This window comes from Zalophus californianus, chromosome 11 (assembly GCF_009762305.2).
Source record: "Zalophus californianus isolate mZalCal1 chromosome 11, mZalCal1.pri.v2, whole genome shotgun sequence".
Classification (NCBI taxonomy): Eukaryota; Metazoa; Chordata; class Mammalia; order Carnivora; family Otariidae; genus Zalophus; species Zalophus californianus.
Genome location: NC_045605.1, coordinates 53,710,065 through 53,727,221, shown reverse-complemented (window position 1 = coordinate 53,727,221; position 17,157 = coordinate 53,710,065). Strand labels below are relative to the sequence as shown.

At 49.6% G+C, this 17,157-nt stretch overlaps 1 protein-coding gene across 2 annotated transcripts in view; it reads right to left on the bottom strand.

The window, feature by feature from the left end:
- Nucleotides 1-11,447: 11,447 nt before the first annotated feature.
- Nucleotides 11,448-17,157, bottom strand: part of TENM4 (teneurin transmembrane protein 4) — a 711,368-nt gene continuing 705,658 nt past the window's right edge. For both annotated transcript variants that reach the window (XM_027580077.2, XM_035722936.1), the window contains one exon: nucleotides 11,448-16,982. In XM_027580077.2, coding sequence (XP_027435878.2) covers nucleotides 16,224-16,982 — 759 coding nt within the window. In that variant the 3' untranslated portion in view covers nucleotides 11,448-16,223. The remainder of the gene's footprint in view (nucleotides 16,983-17,157) is intronic.

The window sequence follows — 17,157 nt, the reverse complement described above, 5'->3', positions numbered from 1 at the left end:
TAAAAAAATAAAGTTAAAATGAAGAAATAACAATAAAAACCAAATTGAAACAAATGAGCCCAACTATTCCAAGATAGTAGCATAAACACAGTGAGAAAAAAACCCCCTTCAAATGATGTAAAACTACAACAAAAATAAAACCAAAACATTCTGCAAAGAAATCTTAAGCCATGATCAGTAGTCTTATTGCCATGTCAGAACTATTATAGGTTTACTGTGGTATTAATCAAGTAAGTAGTTAGGTTCTTGTGTGTTGTGTGTTTTTTAAAGATTTTGTTTATTTATTTGACAGAGAGACACAGTGAGAGAAGGAACACAAGCAGGGGGAGTGGGAGAGGGAGAAGCAGGCTTCCCGCGGAGCAGGGAGCCCGAGGCAGGGCTCGATCCCAGGACCCTGGGACCGTGACCTGAGCCGCAGGCAGACGCTTAGACATTTAACTGACTGAGCCCCCCAGATGCCCCCCACCTGCTCCTCCTTCTCCTTTTTTTCCTGCCCTTCTAAAAATTACCATAATTATTTTTTTTTCTAACTATACCTCAGGTGTACCAAATTGGGTGAATCATAATTCTTGGTTTATAATATGTGAATATAAGTTGTGCTTCCCAGGCCCCCCTTGCTTATTATTTATTTTTAACAATAAAATGAACTCTCACTTTACTCAAATTGTTCACTGATAGAATGAAGTCTTGAACAGTAAAAATATTACACAGATATTTTGAGAAATGTGCAAACAATTGCTTAATTAGTAGAGCATTCTCTTCTGAAGAAAGATAAATGTCCCACTTGGATACTTTTAATCAGTCTACCTTCATCGACCCTTGTCCTGTCATCTCCATTCTGCCAGACTGAGCCATCCAGTGAGTTTTTTTTTTTTTTTAAGACTTTATTTATTTATTTGAGAGAGAGAATGAGATAGAGAGATAGAGAGCACGAGAGGGAAGAGGGTCAGAGGGAGAAGCAGACTCCCTGCCGAGCAGGGAGCCCGATGCGAGACTCGATCCCGGGACTCCAGGATCATGACCTGAGCCGAAGGCAGTTGCTTAACCAACTGAGCCACCCAGGCGCCCGCCATCCAGTGAGTTTTAAAATGTTGGGTTAATGTGTTTTTTTAGTTATAAAATTTCCATTTGGTTCTTTATATCTTTTATTTATTTTCGGAGGCTTTCTCTTTCCATTTGCTTCAAGAGCATTCCCTCTTACTTTTGGAGCACTTTTATAAGAACGCTTTAAAGTGTTTGTTAGATAATCTCAACAACTGTGTCATCTCAACATTGGCGCAGTTGTGATTTTCCTGGTTCTTCATATGCTTAACTATCCTGGATGTTTTGAATATTATGTTATGGGTCTCTGGATCTTACTTAAATTCTATGGATAATCAAAAGAAAGTAAAAAGCAAGTACTTGATGGGGCAATTTCTGAGCAATGTTCTGTGGATGGTGGTTTCAACGTTCAGTGTTCAAAGACTTTGTCAGGCTAGCTCAGATCTGTTCTGTATATGTGTTCCACCCAGGGGCCAGGCTGGGACCTGGGCCATCGTCTGCTTCTCGGTTTAGTTCTCAAAGGTCATGTTATACTGTTTAGGGCCCGATCTAGGTCCGCGTAACTAGGAGTGGGTCCAGGAGTTCACAAACTACATGTGGGCCCACTATCTTGAGCCCCTCCCATGCCACAGCTACCCCAGTGTTTTCTGTTTCCCTGAGGCTTTCTTTTTGGTTTTCCAGCCGAAACCTGGGGCTTTATTTATCTCCCTTCGGTCATGCACTTTCTGCAACAACTACAGCTGCATCTGGGGCAATCTAGTAGGATGATAAAGTCACGGGGGTCCCTTCACCCAACGCTCTGACCAGAGGACAGTCCTCCGTCCTGTGTCTGTGGGCCTCTGCTGTGACTCTCAGGAGACCCCGCTCTCAGTCTTCAAGCCTGAAACAGGATTTCTCCTAGAGTTCTGTCTGTGCTGATGTCCACTTCTGGGCTTTTGGCTGCTTTGAGTCAAGGTTGGGGGACTCCAGAGGGGAAAAAAAGAGATAAACTCACAGCCAACTCAGTGAACACTCAAAATTCTGGTCTTCCTCCCCAACCTGCTTGCTGTTGTTTACTTTTTAGAGTCCTCATAGCTCCTCTGTGCATTCTTTTCAGATTCTTTCTTTTTCAAGATTTTATTTATTTGAGAGAGACAGAGAGGGAGCATGAGTGGAGAGAGAGGTGGAGGCAGAGGGAGAAGCTGACTTCCCGCAGAGCAGGGGGCCTGACACGGGGCTCGATCCCAGGACCCTGGGATCATGACCTGAGCCGAAGGCAGACACTTAACCAACTGAGCCCCCCAGGTGCCCCCTGTTCAGGTTCTATAGCTGCTGCATCTCACCTGCCACAAGAACCTGAAAGTTCTTTAAATAAGGCTCCCACTTAAGTAAGCACTGCTTTAACATCTCTAAACCTTAACATCACTAGAAGTGGGACAACCACACATTATGTGCCTCCTGATGGGATGCAGTAGAAAGTACCTATGAATTACTCCAGCTTGAAACAACTGACCTGAATTTATTTAAGCTTTTAGAGCTACATGCCAGCTTATAGGAGCTGGGGAGGCTTAAGAGTGAGGTGACACTGAAGACCCATCACCCCAATCCAGGTTGTGAGACCTCCCATAGTACAAATGACCTGTGTGTCCACAAACAAATGGCTTTAGGAAGAATGTGGAACTGTTACAGAATAAAGGGACTTCAGGGACGTAACAAGGGGGGATAAATCTCAGGATTCTTGAGAAGATTCAAGGAAATAACGAATGTGAAGTGCTTAGCACAGTGCCTGGCAAATGGTAAATGAAAGCTATTATTACCTCTTGTCACCCCTCAGAGTCTCAGTGTCTTTATTTGTAAAATACAGGAGGTGACACCTCCTTCTCAAGGCTATTTAAGGGTCAAAGATTCAGCTGTCTTTGGCCCCTTTCCCTCCGCATCTGGGCAGGAAGGGGGTACCTTGGCCATCCCCGGCGCAGTACATGCAGTCGGCCAGTAGATGGCAGTTCAGGCCCGTCTATCTGGAACCTGAACAGCTGAAGGAACTCGTCTTTGCTAATCTTGCCTCATCTCCGGTGTTCCCTTTCTCTTCCTGGGTAGATGGCCTAAAGCTCAAGGGAGAGAATCAGTGGAGCTTCTTAGATATAATCAGGATTCTAGCAGCTGTCTGCTGAAGATTCATGATTTGCTTGGCTGATACTCCTTAGACCCAGTTAGACCAGGTTTCTAGCACTGCCTGTCTAGCTGTGCCTTGGCCCTGCTTCTCGTCCCAGTGCCTCCTGGTCCATCCCGAATCACTTGTGTGCAGGTCCAACCTGGTTCGGCTTCTCTTCCCCATCAGAGTGGGGGTCATTTACACCTATGTACCCACCCAAACCTCCTGAAGGACCCAGACGTCCTTCAGGAAAAGCGTGTCGAGTCAATAAATAAGTAAATGCATTATGGGTATTCACTCACATATCTTTCTTCCCCAGCAGTCTCCAGGACAGGGTATAAGCATTTTCTTTTTGTCTCTCAGCCTAGGAGGGTAGCCCGAGTAGTGATTTAATAGTGTATGCCCCGGAACTGGATGGCTTAGCTTCAAATCTCCATTCCTCTACTTACTAGCTGCACATCCTTAGACAGGTGCCTCAGTGTCCCTATCTGCAAAATGGGGATTACAATAGAACCTCTCTTGTTGTACTATGGTGAGGACTAAATGAGCAAATGCATTTAAAGTGCTCAGAAAAGTGCCTGGCACTTAGTAGGCACCCAGTATATATTAACTGCCATCTGAACCTTGCCTTATTCTGAGACAGATTTAATGTGCTTGCAAAAATGCATGCAAGGGAGATACCTAAAGGCGGATGACTCTCAAGAAACAGCATCCTCCCCTCTAGTGCTTCTTCTCCTCCTGTTTTTTTTTTATTGATATTATCATTACTGAATGTCTGAAGAGGCCTAAGGTAAGTTTCCAAGCCCCATGAGTCAGGAGTGCTGTTTTTTTTTTCCTTGAGATTGAGAGAGGCGGGGGGGGGGGGGGGGGGGGGGGGGGGGGAAGGGGGAGAGGGAGAGAGAGAGAATCTTAAGCAGGCTCCATGCCTAGTGTGGAGCCTGACGTGGGGCTCGAACTCACAACCCTGAGATCATGACCTGAGCTGAAATCAAGAGTCAGACATTTAACTGACTGAGCCACACAGGGGCCCCACAAGTGCTGTTTTGACCACCTTCGTCCAACCGCAGGCTCAGCCTCTGCAGTCGTCCACATGGTGTTATGACAGCATATCAGAGGTTCAAGGGCCCTGTCATAGTAGCACAAGGATCAGAAGGCACTGAGGAAGGACCTCCAGAGCTGATCCTCCTCTGTGCCCTCTCCGGTGTGTGTGCGTGCGGGCGTTGCTTTAGGGAGCATCTTCCAAGAGTCATCGCTCAACTTTGGAGCTTTTGTGCGGGTCAATAGGATTCCTGTATGAAGGTCATTTGAGCTACACAAAGTACAGGGGGAGCACGGGGGATTATTATGGTCCTATATAATCTCTCCAATTTTTTCTGCCTATCAGTTTGATGAAATGGCAAAGTGTGTATGACAGGCGACCACTAGGTGGTGTTATCCAGGCAAAGAAATCATTAATTAGCTATAAGCTCATCACCTGCCCCGCACAATAGAGTGGAAGAGCAGATAAACGTCAATCTGGAGAAGATCAACCCCCCGCCCCCACACACAATCTCAATAAATTTCAGCCATCCTGGCAAGATTCAGGGTGGGAAAGGAGACTGGCCCAGGACAATGTACACAAGAAAACTGGGGGCAAGGAGACAAAGTCAAGCCCTCCTGGTTGTCCGGCCCCTGCCCACAAGTCCAGTCCTGATTGCTAAGGTCCCTCTCTGCCTGGTCCAGGAGATGTGCCCAGCTACCCCCAGGACGCCTCGGTGCCTTTCCCTCACCATGCCCTCCGCCCGCCATACACTTCTTCATTCCTTTCTCAAGGTGTTGTCTCCCCCGTGGAAGCCTCCAGGCTAGTAGCTTCTTTGTGCCCCACTGTCCCTATACCTCCTTCTTTCCCAGGTCTTTGCCACTTTAGGGGACGTAGACATTTAACATTGAGTAGCGATTTCCCGGCTTGGGGTGTATTAGGGTGGGAAGCCATTGAGCTGGTTCTAGTCATCTCCCCTGCCTCCTTGGAACGTGTAAGGGTTTTCTTGCCCACAGCATCCCTTTGGAGTTCCAGGGCCCCGAGAACATCCTAACATCCTGAGTTTCTCCACACTGGCTAAGCAGTGTGGAGGGACTGGCTATATAAATCGCACATTCCAGGGCCAAATGAAAATACAGGACCCCTTATTCAAAAACTGACAAATTTCAAGATGCAGACAGCAGAACAGTAAACCGAGAGTGGGGCCCCCTGACCACAGGAGCCTGTGAGTTGCGCAGGCTGCACACCCGTGAAGGTAGCCCCAAGTCTGGAGTTGAGCCAAGTCTTGGGGAGGCCTCACATCTGTTGCGTGGTCGTCAGGTGACCCTCTGGCTTCCTGCAAGGTGAATGGCCATCAACAGACCTTTTCGTGTATAAAACCCTTCACATCAGACATTTCCTTACTCGCCAGCTTTTTTTTTTAAAGATTTTTATTTATTTATTGAGAGAGACAGAATGGTAGAGATCATGAGAGAGAGGAAGGTCAGAGGGAGAAGCAGACCCCCTGCTGAGCAGGGAGCCCGATGCGGGACTCGATCCTGTGACTCCAGGATCAAGACCTGAGCCGAAGGCAGTCGCTTAACCAACTGAGCCACCCAGGCGCCCTTACTCGCCAGCTTTAAGACATAAGAGAAATAGCCTCGAATTTGGAGTTAAGCAAATCGGGATTCAAATTCTGATTCTATTGCTTAATAGCACAAGTCATGAACATCTCCAGGCCTTATATGCAAAGTGGGAGGTAATAATATCTACCATGAATATTGCTGTAGGTTCAAATGAGATTTCATGCAGATAGTACTGGGTTTAGAGCCCACACCTACACCGTGTCACGGAGCTCTCCCCACTGAGCCTCACTGTATGTCCTCAGAACATCTGATCAGGAGAGAACAGAGGCAGACGTTGGGCCTAACAGTTGTCGGGTGCTTGCCCACTGGGGAGGGTCACCATGTCGTGAGATCCCAGGGGAGCCAGTGCCCCATAGTCAAGCAAGCAATGAATGAGAGAACTAGGGAGACCCTAGAGAAACTTAGATCAAGAATTACCATGGGAGGGGGGCAGAGATTATTCATCACTTATCCGACAAATGCATATGAATGAGTCCTGTGCCAGGTGCCAAGGATACAGTGGTAAGCACAACAGGTGGGGTCCTGTCCTCTGTTTGCTTAATGCAGGTGATTACTGTGTCCTGTTCTCTTGGATGCATCTGTCACTAGCCAACAGCCAAGCAGCATTTACTAGGTGCCCACTATGAGGCAGGAAATGAGACCACAGCAGGTGCTTTGGGACTCCACTAACCTCCTCAGACTGAAATGAATGAAAGCTATGTGCTTTCGTTCCCAAAAGCCAACACCTGCGACTCTTTGTAGGCAGGCTGTCCTCAGGCGGCCGGAGCCCCATTTGCCGAGTGCACGAGTGCACAGAGCCAGAAGTGATAGGAAATGACATCCCCAGGGGCAGCCCTTAACGCATGACTGACAGGTGCAGAGGAGTCAATATTCCTGCCCTTGGCCCCGCTGGGGATAGCTCGCAGCGTGACCTAGCTTGTTTCCACAAGTCCCCCACTGGACTGAGCCAGAGTTACTCTCCTGGGACCTTGCTTGCTCTCACACCCTTGATAGATTTTCTTGCCCCTCATCTTCATTTGTCTACCTATTTTTCCTGAGACCACTTCCTAATAACTTACTTTTAGACAAATCTTTATTCAGGATCTGTTAATGGGGAACTCCCCCACCCAAGATAGAAAAAAAAAAAAACGAAAAGGAGCTATGTTACTACGAAGAGTGATGCCATGTGTCAGAAATAAGTTATTATGAATAATGAAGCACAGCTTTGCAAAATAATGCCTTTTGCTATAAATTAGAGTGCATCCAAAATTATCCCTGTAATAGGATCACTCTCCCTCATTTGCATTCTGATAGCTTTTTGAGTGGGGAACAAATTCTTACTTGCTGGGGTTGGCACATAACCTACGCCTTTGTTTTACCAAATCTGGATACACCCATGGGAGTGGATCCTGCATGTACCCATCAACCATTGTGTGTTTTGCTGTGTGAAAAAAGTTGAGACGTGCTGGGTCAGATCCCTGGGAATTTTTGGCTTTATGCTCATGTGGACTAGGTTCAGAGGAGTAGGGCTTGGAGGCCCAGGCTCCCCTCAGCCCACATGAACAGCACCCCTTCTTCTCACTAGGAATGTCTTCCACTCCCTCCTAATGCTTTCTCACCAAACGTACCTCTTCCAGGAAATTTACTCAGACTCTTTCCCTTCCCCACCCAACCTACCCTGAGCTCCCCTTCTTCAGCACTGTGGAAAGTGCTTTTTGTTGGAACCACTTTGTTAGCACTGGGCTCAGTCCCCTCCATCCTCTCAAGATAGCTGGAGTCTCTGAGTTTCTAGTGGAAATCACAGGCTGATCAGGCAAGGAGCACATTAGGAGCCTCAGACGTGGCAGGAGGTGGGAGGTGGGGCCAGCCCTGCTATCACAGAATCATGGCTATGGGCAGAGGTTGAGCTTAAGTCCCCAGAGCTTAGTTCCTCCTAAAACCAAATGTATGTTAGTAAAGTGTGGATACTAGGGTGCCTGCCCAGCCCACCTGCTTAGATCCAGATTCCTGCCCTCAGTGTCTGGACCTGACCCTTGGATATTGACAGGGTTCTCCTCCCAATAGCCCTACACACGGTAGCGCCTGGACCCCCTGGCTGCCTTGCCATGCTTCTGCTATAAAACTGGGAACTCCCGATTCCTTAGATGAAACTCAAGCTTTTGGTGAACCTCTTTGTTCCAGAGACTGGGCCTCTGGCCACCTCCCCCAGGGCAAAACCTGGAAGGTTTCTGCTCCTTCACCAGACTTCTGAGTTCTAGCAAGTCCGGATGCTGAGGTTTCTGGAGTAGTGACAGAGAGCACATGCTCTGTTTTCTGAATCTTTCTAGACCTCCTCATTGGGTGGTAATGTTTTTTTTTTTTTTTTTTAGAGAAAGAATGTTTCTGTTTTAGATTTTATTTATTTATTCGACAGAGAGAGAGAGAGAGAGACAGCGAGAGGGAAAACAAGCAGGGGGAGTGGGAGAGGGAGAAGCAGGCTTCCCGCGGAGCAGGGAGCCCTATGCGGGGCTCGATCCCAGGACCCTGGGATCATGACCTGAGCCGAAGGCAGATGCTTAACAACTGAGCCACCCAGGCACCCCTGGGTGGTAATGTTTTAAGCAAAGGATCCTGTTTTACATCTAAGATCCCTTTAAGGCTGCTTGGGGGTAATGTCTAACCTACATGAAGTGCTCATTGAACCTTTGCTGATTAACTGCAATTGCTCTTCTCAGCCTCCTCAAAGGCCTGGCTCTAGCATTCAGTCATTTAGTCATCCATTATCTTCCCACCCATCCATCCATTCACCCACCTACCCAGTGATATAATATCCATATCTGAAAGAATGACTCCATGTCCTCCGTTTCCATCTCACAGACTGGGGAAGAGATTTTTACCCTAAGCATTTAGTCCTGGCAGAGTGGAGTGGGCATATTTTGAAGGTGAGGGAGGGAATGACAAAGTGCAGGCCCATCTGCTCTGCATACAATGTCACGTACTGACGTCCACTGGGCAGGAGTGGGCTTGCCGGTAGGAAAATGCTTCTATTCTTCCCAAAGGGCTTAAAATTCTACAGCTGTAAGAACTGATATCTATCTTTGCAAGGTGTGTCTCCACAAGCATGCTTTGGATAAATCTTGAAGGGTAAAGAATGTATGTGCAACTCCTACTGCCCCTGATATGTTGAAAGGGGACTGGCCTGGGGATGGTGGTTGGAGCCCACTCTTGGGCTTATTCCAGACTTGAGAAATAAATGCTGGACTGCCTGATGGGAGCAGGGGTGGGCTCTCCAGTAGGGATGGAGTTTTCCAAGGGGTGGAGAGAGACCTCCAGTGTGGATTTGGAGGGAGAGACATCCACAGCAATGCCAGCGTGAGGACTGGGAACGAGGTCCGTCCAGCGTCCAGGTGAGATGACGCGAAGTGGAAAGCCTTTGTAAGAGGTTCAACTCTTAGACACTTCTCCTCTGGATATGGTGGTATTTTTTTTTTTTTTTTTTTTTTAAGAGAGGAGGAGGGGCAGAGGGAGAGGGAAAGAGAGAATCTTAAGCAGGCCTGAGGGGGGGTTCAATCTCAGGATCCCGAGATCATGACCCTGAGATAGTGACCTGAGCCGAAATCAAGAGTCAGATGCTCAACCAACTGAGCCACGGAGCTGCCCCTAGTACTGCTCACTTTTTTTAAAGTCTTCTTCCTCATAGGCTGTGGCTTTCTCCATGGCTTCCGGTGGATCATGAAAAGGGTGAATCTCGAGCAGGATCGTGGGGGCGGGGTTACAGAGGGCGGGGGCGGGGCTCTGCTCTCTGCAAACAAGGCCACAGAGGCAAGCTTGCCCAGGGGGGCAGTGGAGGGAGGAGCAGCACCCAGTTTGGAGCGGAGGTAGCCTCCTTTCAGAAGGGGACAGGAGGCGACCCCTACTCTTTTTCAAATATACCAGAGAGAGTGAGCCCCTAAGGCAAAGGGAAAGCTGAACCGAGGGTGGCCCATGGCCAAGCACCTGCTTTGGACACTGGGGACATGCAGAGCATTAGATAGACACGGCCTCGGTGGGGCTTGCGGGCTCACACACAAGGATAATCCAGTCTTGAGACGTGCCTGGCAAGTGGCAGGTGCTCAGGGCGTGCCTCCTGAGAGGGGAATGAGCAGCAAGAGGGCATTTCAGCTGGGCTTGAAGAAGCCGTGAAAAGGCCCTCAGGTGTGAAAGTCCGTGGGTGCATGTGGAGGGGGGAGGGGACGGGACGCGATACACCTACTCTACTGTGTGGCCCTCGGGCGGTAGTTTTCATGGACTCCGCGCATCTGAAGTGCCATGCCAAGTAGCTTACTGCATCCACAGTATGCAGGTAGTCTAGTCAGCAGCAGTTCTCAAAGCAGAAAGGGGCATCAGTGTCCCCTGGAACACATAAGAAATACAAATTAATGGACCTCATCCCAGACCCACTGATTCAGAAATTCTCGGGCGGGGAGGACCCAGCAGTTTTTTCCGATAAGCCCTAGAGGTGAATGTGATGCGGACCAAAGGCTGAGAAGCACTAGTGTGGAGGGAAGAGTGCCGGCCTTTGAAAGGAAGGTGGGCGTGGTGGGCTGGGGAGGGGGCGAGCGGTAGAAAACTTAACGTGGGAGAAAGCCCGCTGGGCTTGGGAGTATTGCGCGGCATTGCGTACCCTGTCCTCTGAGTTGTATGCATCATCAGAGCCTCATTACAGATGGCAGACCAAGGCTTAGAGGGGTTAAAAGACTTGCTGAGATCTCATGGTAAGTGCTGCACCCAACGTGGCCCAACTCCAAAAGTGGAGTAGGGTCTTTTTCCTACCACCGTAGATGCCTGCGGGCCCCACAGCAGGGCGATGGTCTGGGCCGCAGTGCCCCCGGGGGGGGGGGGGGGGGGGCGGGGCTGAAGCTTCCCAGAGGGCCTGGTGGAGGGTCCGTGCTGAGGCCAAGGGGAGGGCAGGGAGGCCTTCTGCTCTTAACGCCTCTGCCCAATTACTCGAATTTTCATAAGGTTTGCCATTCACACCGGGGAGCTGGGCTTAGCAAATGTACTTTCTGAATGACCAGCTGTCATCCCTGACTTCTAGAGCTGAGAGGTTAAATGTGAGGTTAAGTGAGAAAAGCAAGGTGAAAAATTACCTGTATGCTGTGATTATAACCACCTTAGTTATTTTTAAAGCTACATTAAGAACACACAAAGGAAAGAAAAAAAAAAAAAACAATGCTAAAGAAATTTTTTGTCCTTTTTTCCAAATTGTATTAACGTGGTTATAATAATTTGCGCGATGACTATGCGTTTATTTTCAGAAGTGCCACCAGTGGCCTAGGGGACAACTCTGTTCCCAGTGGCTCTATTTTCACGGCAGTGTTGGGCTGTCCTGCCTCTTGGAGCCTGTCCCCAAGGCCACTGAGGACAGCAGCTGGGGGAGGGCATGGCCTGGGGGAGCGGTGGGGACACAGCTGACGTCAGGGGTGCCTTGATGTTCGCGAGGCTAAACACCGGGGTCTTTGTGGCCTCTGGCAATGCCTCTCCAGACAGCTGTCACCTAGATGGCTTATGAGGGCCTCTGGGGCCATGGACCTGAGTCTTGCAGGTCATCCTGAGAACAGAAGCATCCAGCAGTGCAAACTCAGAGGACTGGCTCAGGCAGTCCTTACTCTCCAAACAAAGGCCACCCAACACCTTAAACACAAAATATTCTTTTATTTGTCAACGAAGGCTACACGGGATCACTTCTGGTTTTGTTTTTATGCGTTTTTTTTTTTTCTAGAAGGTATCTACATCTGCATTTATTTACAGCCTTGTCGGTATTTACACAGTCAAGAATACAGTGTTAGAAACACAAAAGTGTTGAGAAAAAAACTTCTCAAAATTAGTTCCAGACTTCAGGAAAACTATTTCCACATGGTAAGGCCAGAGTCTCCAGTGTTGGTCGTCCAAAGGCAGCTTGGGAGAGTCCTTTTGCCAAAGCTGCGGGTTCAGAAGTGTTCAAGAACAGGCAGGTTTAGGAAAGCGGGACTCTGGTGTCGGGTGAATCGGGGGCTGCCGGGCACCACCACACATCTGTGACTCAGCTTCTGCTGGGACAGCTGAGCCTGCCTGAGGCTTGGTTCTCCATTGGCAATTTGCCCTCAGAATCAATCACATGTTCTTGGGGACCAAGAAGTCACCCAGTGTCATTCCAGAGGGGGTGAGAAACCCAACATGAGCCCCACCCAGGCCTCCTCCCTACTCTGGTCTTCCACATTCATGATGAAACCGAAGAGCTCGCCGCTGTCTGGGGCGGTCAAGTACACAGGGCTGGTTTTGGAGAATGTAAAGGTTAGAAAGGATAAAGTTTCTATCACCTGAGCAATGAGTCTTTAAAATGAGTTTGCTGTTTTTTTGAAGGTTAAATGAAAGGGCCTTGAACGACAGAGTTCTTTTAATCCCCACCCTTCCAATAAAATGTAGACAAATGTATAAACCTAGCTGGGAATTATGAGCCTTAAACAGAAGGCTTTGAGTCCTAACAAGGATCCCAATAGAAAGAAGAGACTGGGTTCTTCCTGGGACCTCTCTGGAGGCGGGCCCCAGCTCAGGACCAGAAGCCAGAGCCTGGGCTTAGTGGTTGCTATGAGGAATGGAGAAGAGATCTGACTTTGAGCACCAGGAGATCAAACCCCAAAGCCCGGGATCCTGCAGAGTCCTGGCGAGCTCCTTGCTCCTGGGCTCCAAGCTCAGCATCCCGGCCCTCACCACGTGGCCACCACAACCACGAGGCTGCAGATGTGAAGCTGTGTTCTAAGATTTCACCTCGAGAGCCCTGTCTTTGCATAATGGAAACTGCCACCTATAAAGGTGGTACTTAAAGGTCACAGCTGAAAAGGTCCTTTATACTTTTTTTTTTTTTTTTTAAGCGAATGTGCTTCCTTGTTATGTGTCTATAAAAACACTGCCCAGGGTTAATCCCCTTCCTTGCCTCACCGTCCCCTTCTGCTTCTGCCCCACCCCATCCTGATTATTTAAACCATTCTCAACTTCTGGTCACTTTCCTAGGGATTGTTTCAAATTCTCCACCACTAGGTAGACCCCAGGCACTGGGCTGTTGCTTGGGTTAATTCTCAGCCAACAGTTCTGAGACAAGCATCAGCGGCTTACAAAGCTGTAAATTACCAGGGAGCTTCTTCCCCTCCTCATAGCTCTGCCCTCCAATGCTGTCTGTCTGGAGGGCGGGTAAAAAACAAAAAAAAGGCAATCTCATCCTATAAAAAACCAGGTCGGCGCATCATTAAAGTCCTGTTTAAAATGATGGCAGAGGGGCTGAGGGTCAGGGCCCGATGGGAGCTGTGGAAGACAGGGAAGAAGGCAGGAATTCTTCCAAAATAAACCCTTTTCTAGGGCACAGAAGCTGACCTCCTGCAGGATCACGACCCTGGGCCAGTGAGGGAAGGCTGGTTGCTCCAAGAAATGGACATGTTTGGGTTGTTTAGTGCCAAAAGGGCAGGTGCCGTCAAGGATGGGGTTTGATGCTTGGAGGCCACTCAGTGGGCACAGGGATCTCTCTGGCTTATGCCTTCAGACTCACTCTTGCTGTGAGATTGCGCCTGCTGGTCTCAGCAGCAGGACAGACTGAGAAGGGAGGCACTTCGTCACCTGCTGGCCTGAACAGAAGCCGACTCAGGAAGGCCAAGGCCAGAAGCGCTGTCTCCAGGAGCAGTAGTACCCATGTGAAATAATGCTGCCTAGCCCACACCTGACATCTTTTCTCTAAAGCTTGGGAATGCCTCAACTTCTCCCCGCAGAAACGCTGGGTCTCCTCGGTGGTGTGTAGCCCAGGACAGGTAAAGTGTTATTCGCTGAAACAAAAGGACACACAGGAATTCTCTGTGTTTTTGATCTTTAGAAGTCCATACTATCACTTTGGTGGGGGGTTGGTGGTGGAGGCTCAGAGGCCTGGGAAGGTGTAGGGAGATGATTCATTCCCTTGGCTCTCGTGTTACCTCTGACCTCCAAGTAGATGTCCCCAGCAGGTCTTGACTAGTGTCAGGCAGCCAAGATAGAACTGATCAGCTAGGCTACTGGGCAGGAGAGCTTCACCCAAGGGCTCCTTATATCAAGAGTATGCTTTGAGAGGCAGAAGTCTATTTTGGATTAAAAAAAAAACGTGTTCTTCAGGCCAAACTGCTGTCCCTCCCATCCAAGAACGATTATGCCTGATGGGAGCCCACCACCAGCTCCCAGGAACCACGCAGTGGGCCCGAGGAGCACCACATCTGACTCAGCAGCGCTCTGGACCCAGTGGACCAACAGGCCAAGGTGCACTGTCGCAGCCATGTGACTTCTTTTGGAAACAGGAAGAGCACTTAGCGAAACATATCCTCTAATCCCGGTGGAATGACGTAAGGCGAAACCTCCTCTCCCGAGAAGCTGTGGATGCCTCCCTCTGCCAGGCGGAAACCAGGCTACACGCTGCTCCAATTCTCATGCAGTAAAGACTTTCTTGGTTTCATTAACTCGTGTAATATTCTGAAGACTCTGTGAGTAAGGCTATAAAGGTGCCATGAGCTTATCAGTCCAACAAGGTCCCCACGGGGGGGTAGCTCAGACTCAGAATTCATTTTCCACACTTAATGTAAATGTAACCCATAAAAGTCCCATTTTCTAAGAAGCCCAGCTCAAAAGGAAGCATTTGGCTTCCCCTCCTGGTCTCCCAGAACCTCCTATGAGTGGTAATGATGATCGTAATTAGGCGGATGAACCAGGAGCGAGGAGCTCCTAACTCTTGCTGCTACTTTCCCCTCCCCTCAATGCTTCCCTGGCCGGTTGGCTGCAGCCTTTCCCCGGGCAGGCCCTCCAGGGGCGGGTTGTGCCCATTCCCCAGTGGGCGAATGCCTCTTCCCAATGACCTCAGGCCTGGGTCTCCACAGGGACAACTGTAGCCTGGCCTGCCTGCTCTGCAGGCATCGGCCTCAGGAACTGGGCCCAGCCCGGGGGCAGCAGGGGGGGCAGGGGCTGGATGACGCGGCCAGGTCACGCCGGATTAGCTCTGTCCTCCTTTCTCCTCAGTCTCTCTTTAAAACCCTGGACAGACTCCTCTAGAGGGGAAGCTGTTTTAGAAGAATTTCACAGAAGGAATTCCGGAACACCTAAGCTGCTGCACCCCCACTATGTTACTGGCCCGTGAGTGGGAGGCAGAGAAGCCTTCAGGAGCTGGTTAGAAGATGCTTGGCTTATGCCTTCCTCTCTTTGGCTGACTGTTTCTTAAGTCTCTTTCCAGAATCAAAGGCCACCAAGCACCTCTCTCCACATTCCTGTTTCTCAGTGGTGGAGCTGAGCAGTGGAGGGAAGATACCCCAAGCCATGGGGAGAAAGTTTCACCCAGGAAGGCAGGCTGGTATCTTTGCTACGACTGCCATCCTTTTGCCGAGGGTGGCCTGCCCCTCCCTGGACCTTGTGCCCACGTGGTGGGCTTGCCGGGCAGTGCTGGTTCTCACATCTGACTTTGGGAGAGAGGAAGAGATGAATAATAAGGAACATCATGGGAAGACCGACCAACCACAGACATCCTGGGTGCCTCTCCCTCTTGGGGAGGATGAGGCTCTTAGCCCCAGGATGTTATGTCACCAGACTGGGGGGAAGGGACCTGGGGAATGCTTTCTCCATCCCAGCATGGGGCTGGCACCAACAACTACACAGGATTTGCAAAAGGGGTTGTGGGTTCCATTTAGCATCAAAATATAAAGCTTGGACAGGAGCTGGGGACAGCTTGAAAAAGGTGCTGAATGATATCACAAAATTCCCCAGAGAGAGATGAAGACGTCCATGGTCCTCCAGAGGCACAGAACACGGTGAGTAAAAAAGCCACCACTTGTCTGTGGGAGCTGAGCCAAAAATCCTCAGGTCCTGCAGACCCTCCTTCCAGGCTCCCCTCGGAAGTTTGGTACTAGCCCATGACTGCACCCCGCACTCCTGCCCGACCCCCACGGAAGAAAGGGTTGCACATGAGACAAATTAGCACAGACACTGTGTCTCACATCACACCGGGTACCTAGAGACAGACAAGGACACACCTCAGAAGATGTGTCTCAGAGAGGAGAAATGTACCCCAACAACAGGGAAAAATCCTCAAGGAAAAAGGGAACAAGAGACAATAAGGTTTTCATTGTGATCACACTACAGAAAAAAAAATACCCTCTGTTCTTTGCAAAAAATGTGTGAAGGCCAAATTTGTGTTTTTCTTTTCTTAAAAAAAAGGATGTTGCATGAGTTACAATGCAACCAGTATTTTTGTTTGTTTTCTGCACTTGTTAAAAAAAGGATTTTTCTTTTTTTTTTCTTTTCTTTTCTTTTTTCTTTTCTTTTCTTTCTTTCTTTCTTTCTTTCTTTTTTTTTTTTTTTTAAAGTACAACCCAGTCAGGTGTGTGGCCACAAAAGAGTAGCTGTCTTTGGCAAGAAGTGCAGGCCGGAGTCCTCTCTGTCACCTCCGGCCCATCTCGCTCTGTCTCATGAAGTGGATGTTGTTAGCGCTGTCTGACAGTTCTGGGTACTGCTCCACGGAGATGACGAAGAAGCCATCATAGCCTTGAACCCGCCCTGTGTTCAGTGCCTGCTGCTTCTCCCCCTCCGTCCAGGCCCGCAGGCCTTCCTCCCCTTCCCGAAGTCGCTGTTGCTCACGGGCCCACGCCTGGTGCACGGCTCTCTGCCGGGCCAGCTCCAGCACCCGTGCCTTCTCCTCGTCCAACGTCGTCCCGTAGCGAGTGCTCAAGCACAGCGCCCCGTACTGGAGCTGGATGTCTGTGTAGCGTCTAGTCCTGCCATTGAGCATCGTGTTGATCTGGGACACGGTGACATTGACCCCATTCTCCAGGGTTCGCCGCCCCCCACTGAGGCCCAGGATGGCCAGGTCGCCTTCTGAAGGCCCTGGCTTCACGAAGTAGTGGGTGTCCACCCCGTCAATGGTGAAGTGCAGGTTCTCTAGGTAGTGGGCATTGTTCAAGATGGCAGCGACCCTCCGCCCATCCTCGTTGGCCACACTGATGATGTCTGTGGTCACTCGGCCATCCTTCAAGGCAAACTTGACCCCCTTGCCGAAAACCGAGCCACTGGATGCAAACTTCTTTGTCTCGGGGGCCTGTTGGCAGCTGGTGATCGTGGAGCCGTAGAGCTGGTCAAAACGTTCCAGGGTGACGAAGGCCTTGAGCTGCTTCTGCACTTCACACTGTACCCCAAGGATAGACTGATGGGGGAGGAGAGAGAGAGAGGGATGGAGAAAGAGAGGATGAGACAAAGGGGAAAACCTCTCCCTAACAGCCTGAAGGGTCAGCTTACATTACTAAGTCAAGTCTATACATATTTATTAACCAGTAGCATCGAGCTCTACCGCTGACCACTACAACATTCCACCACCCTTC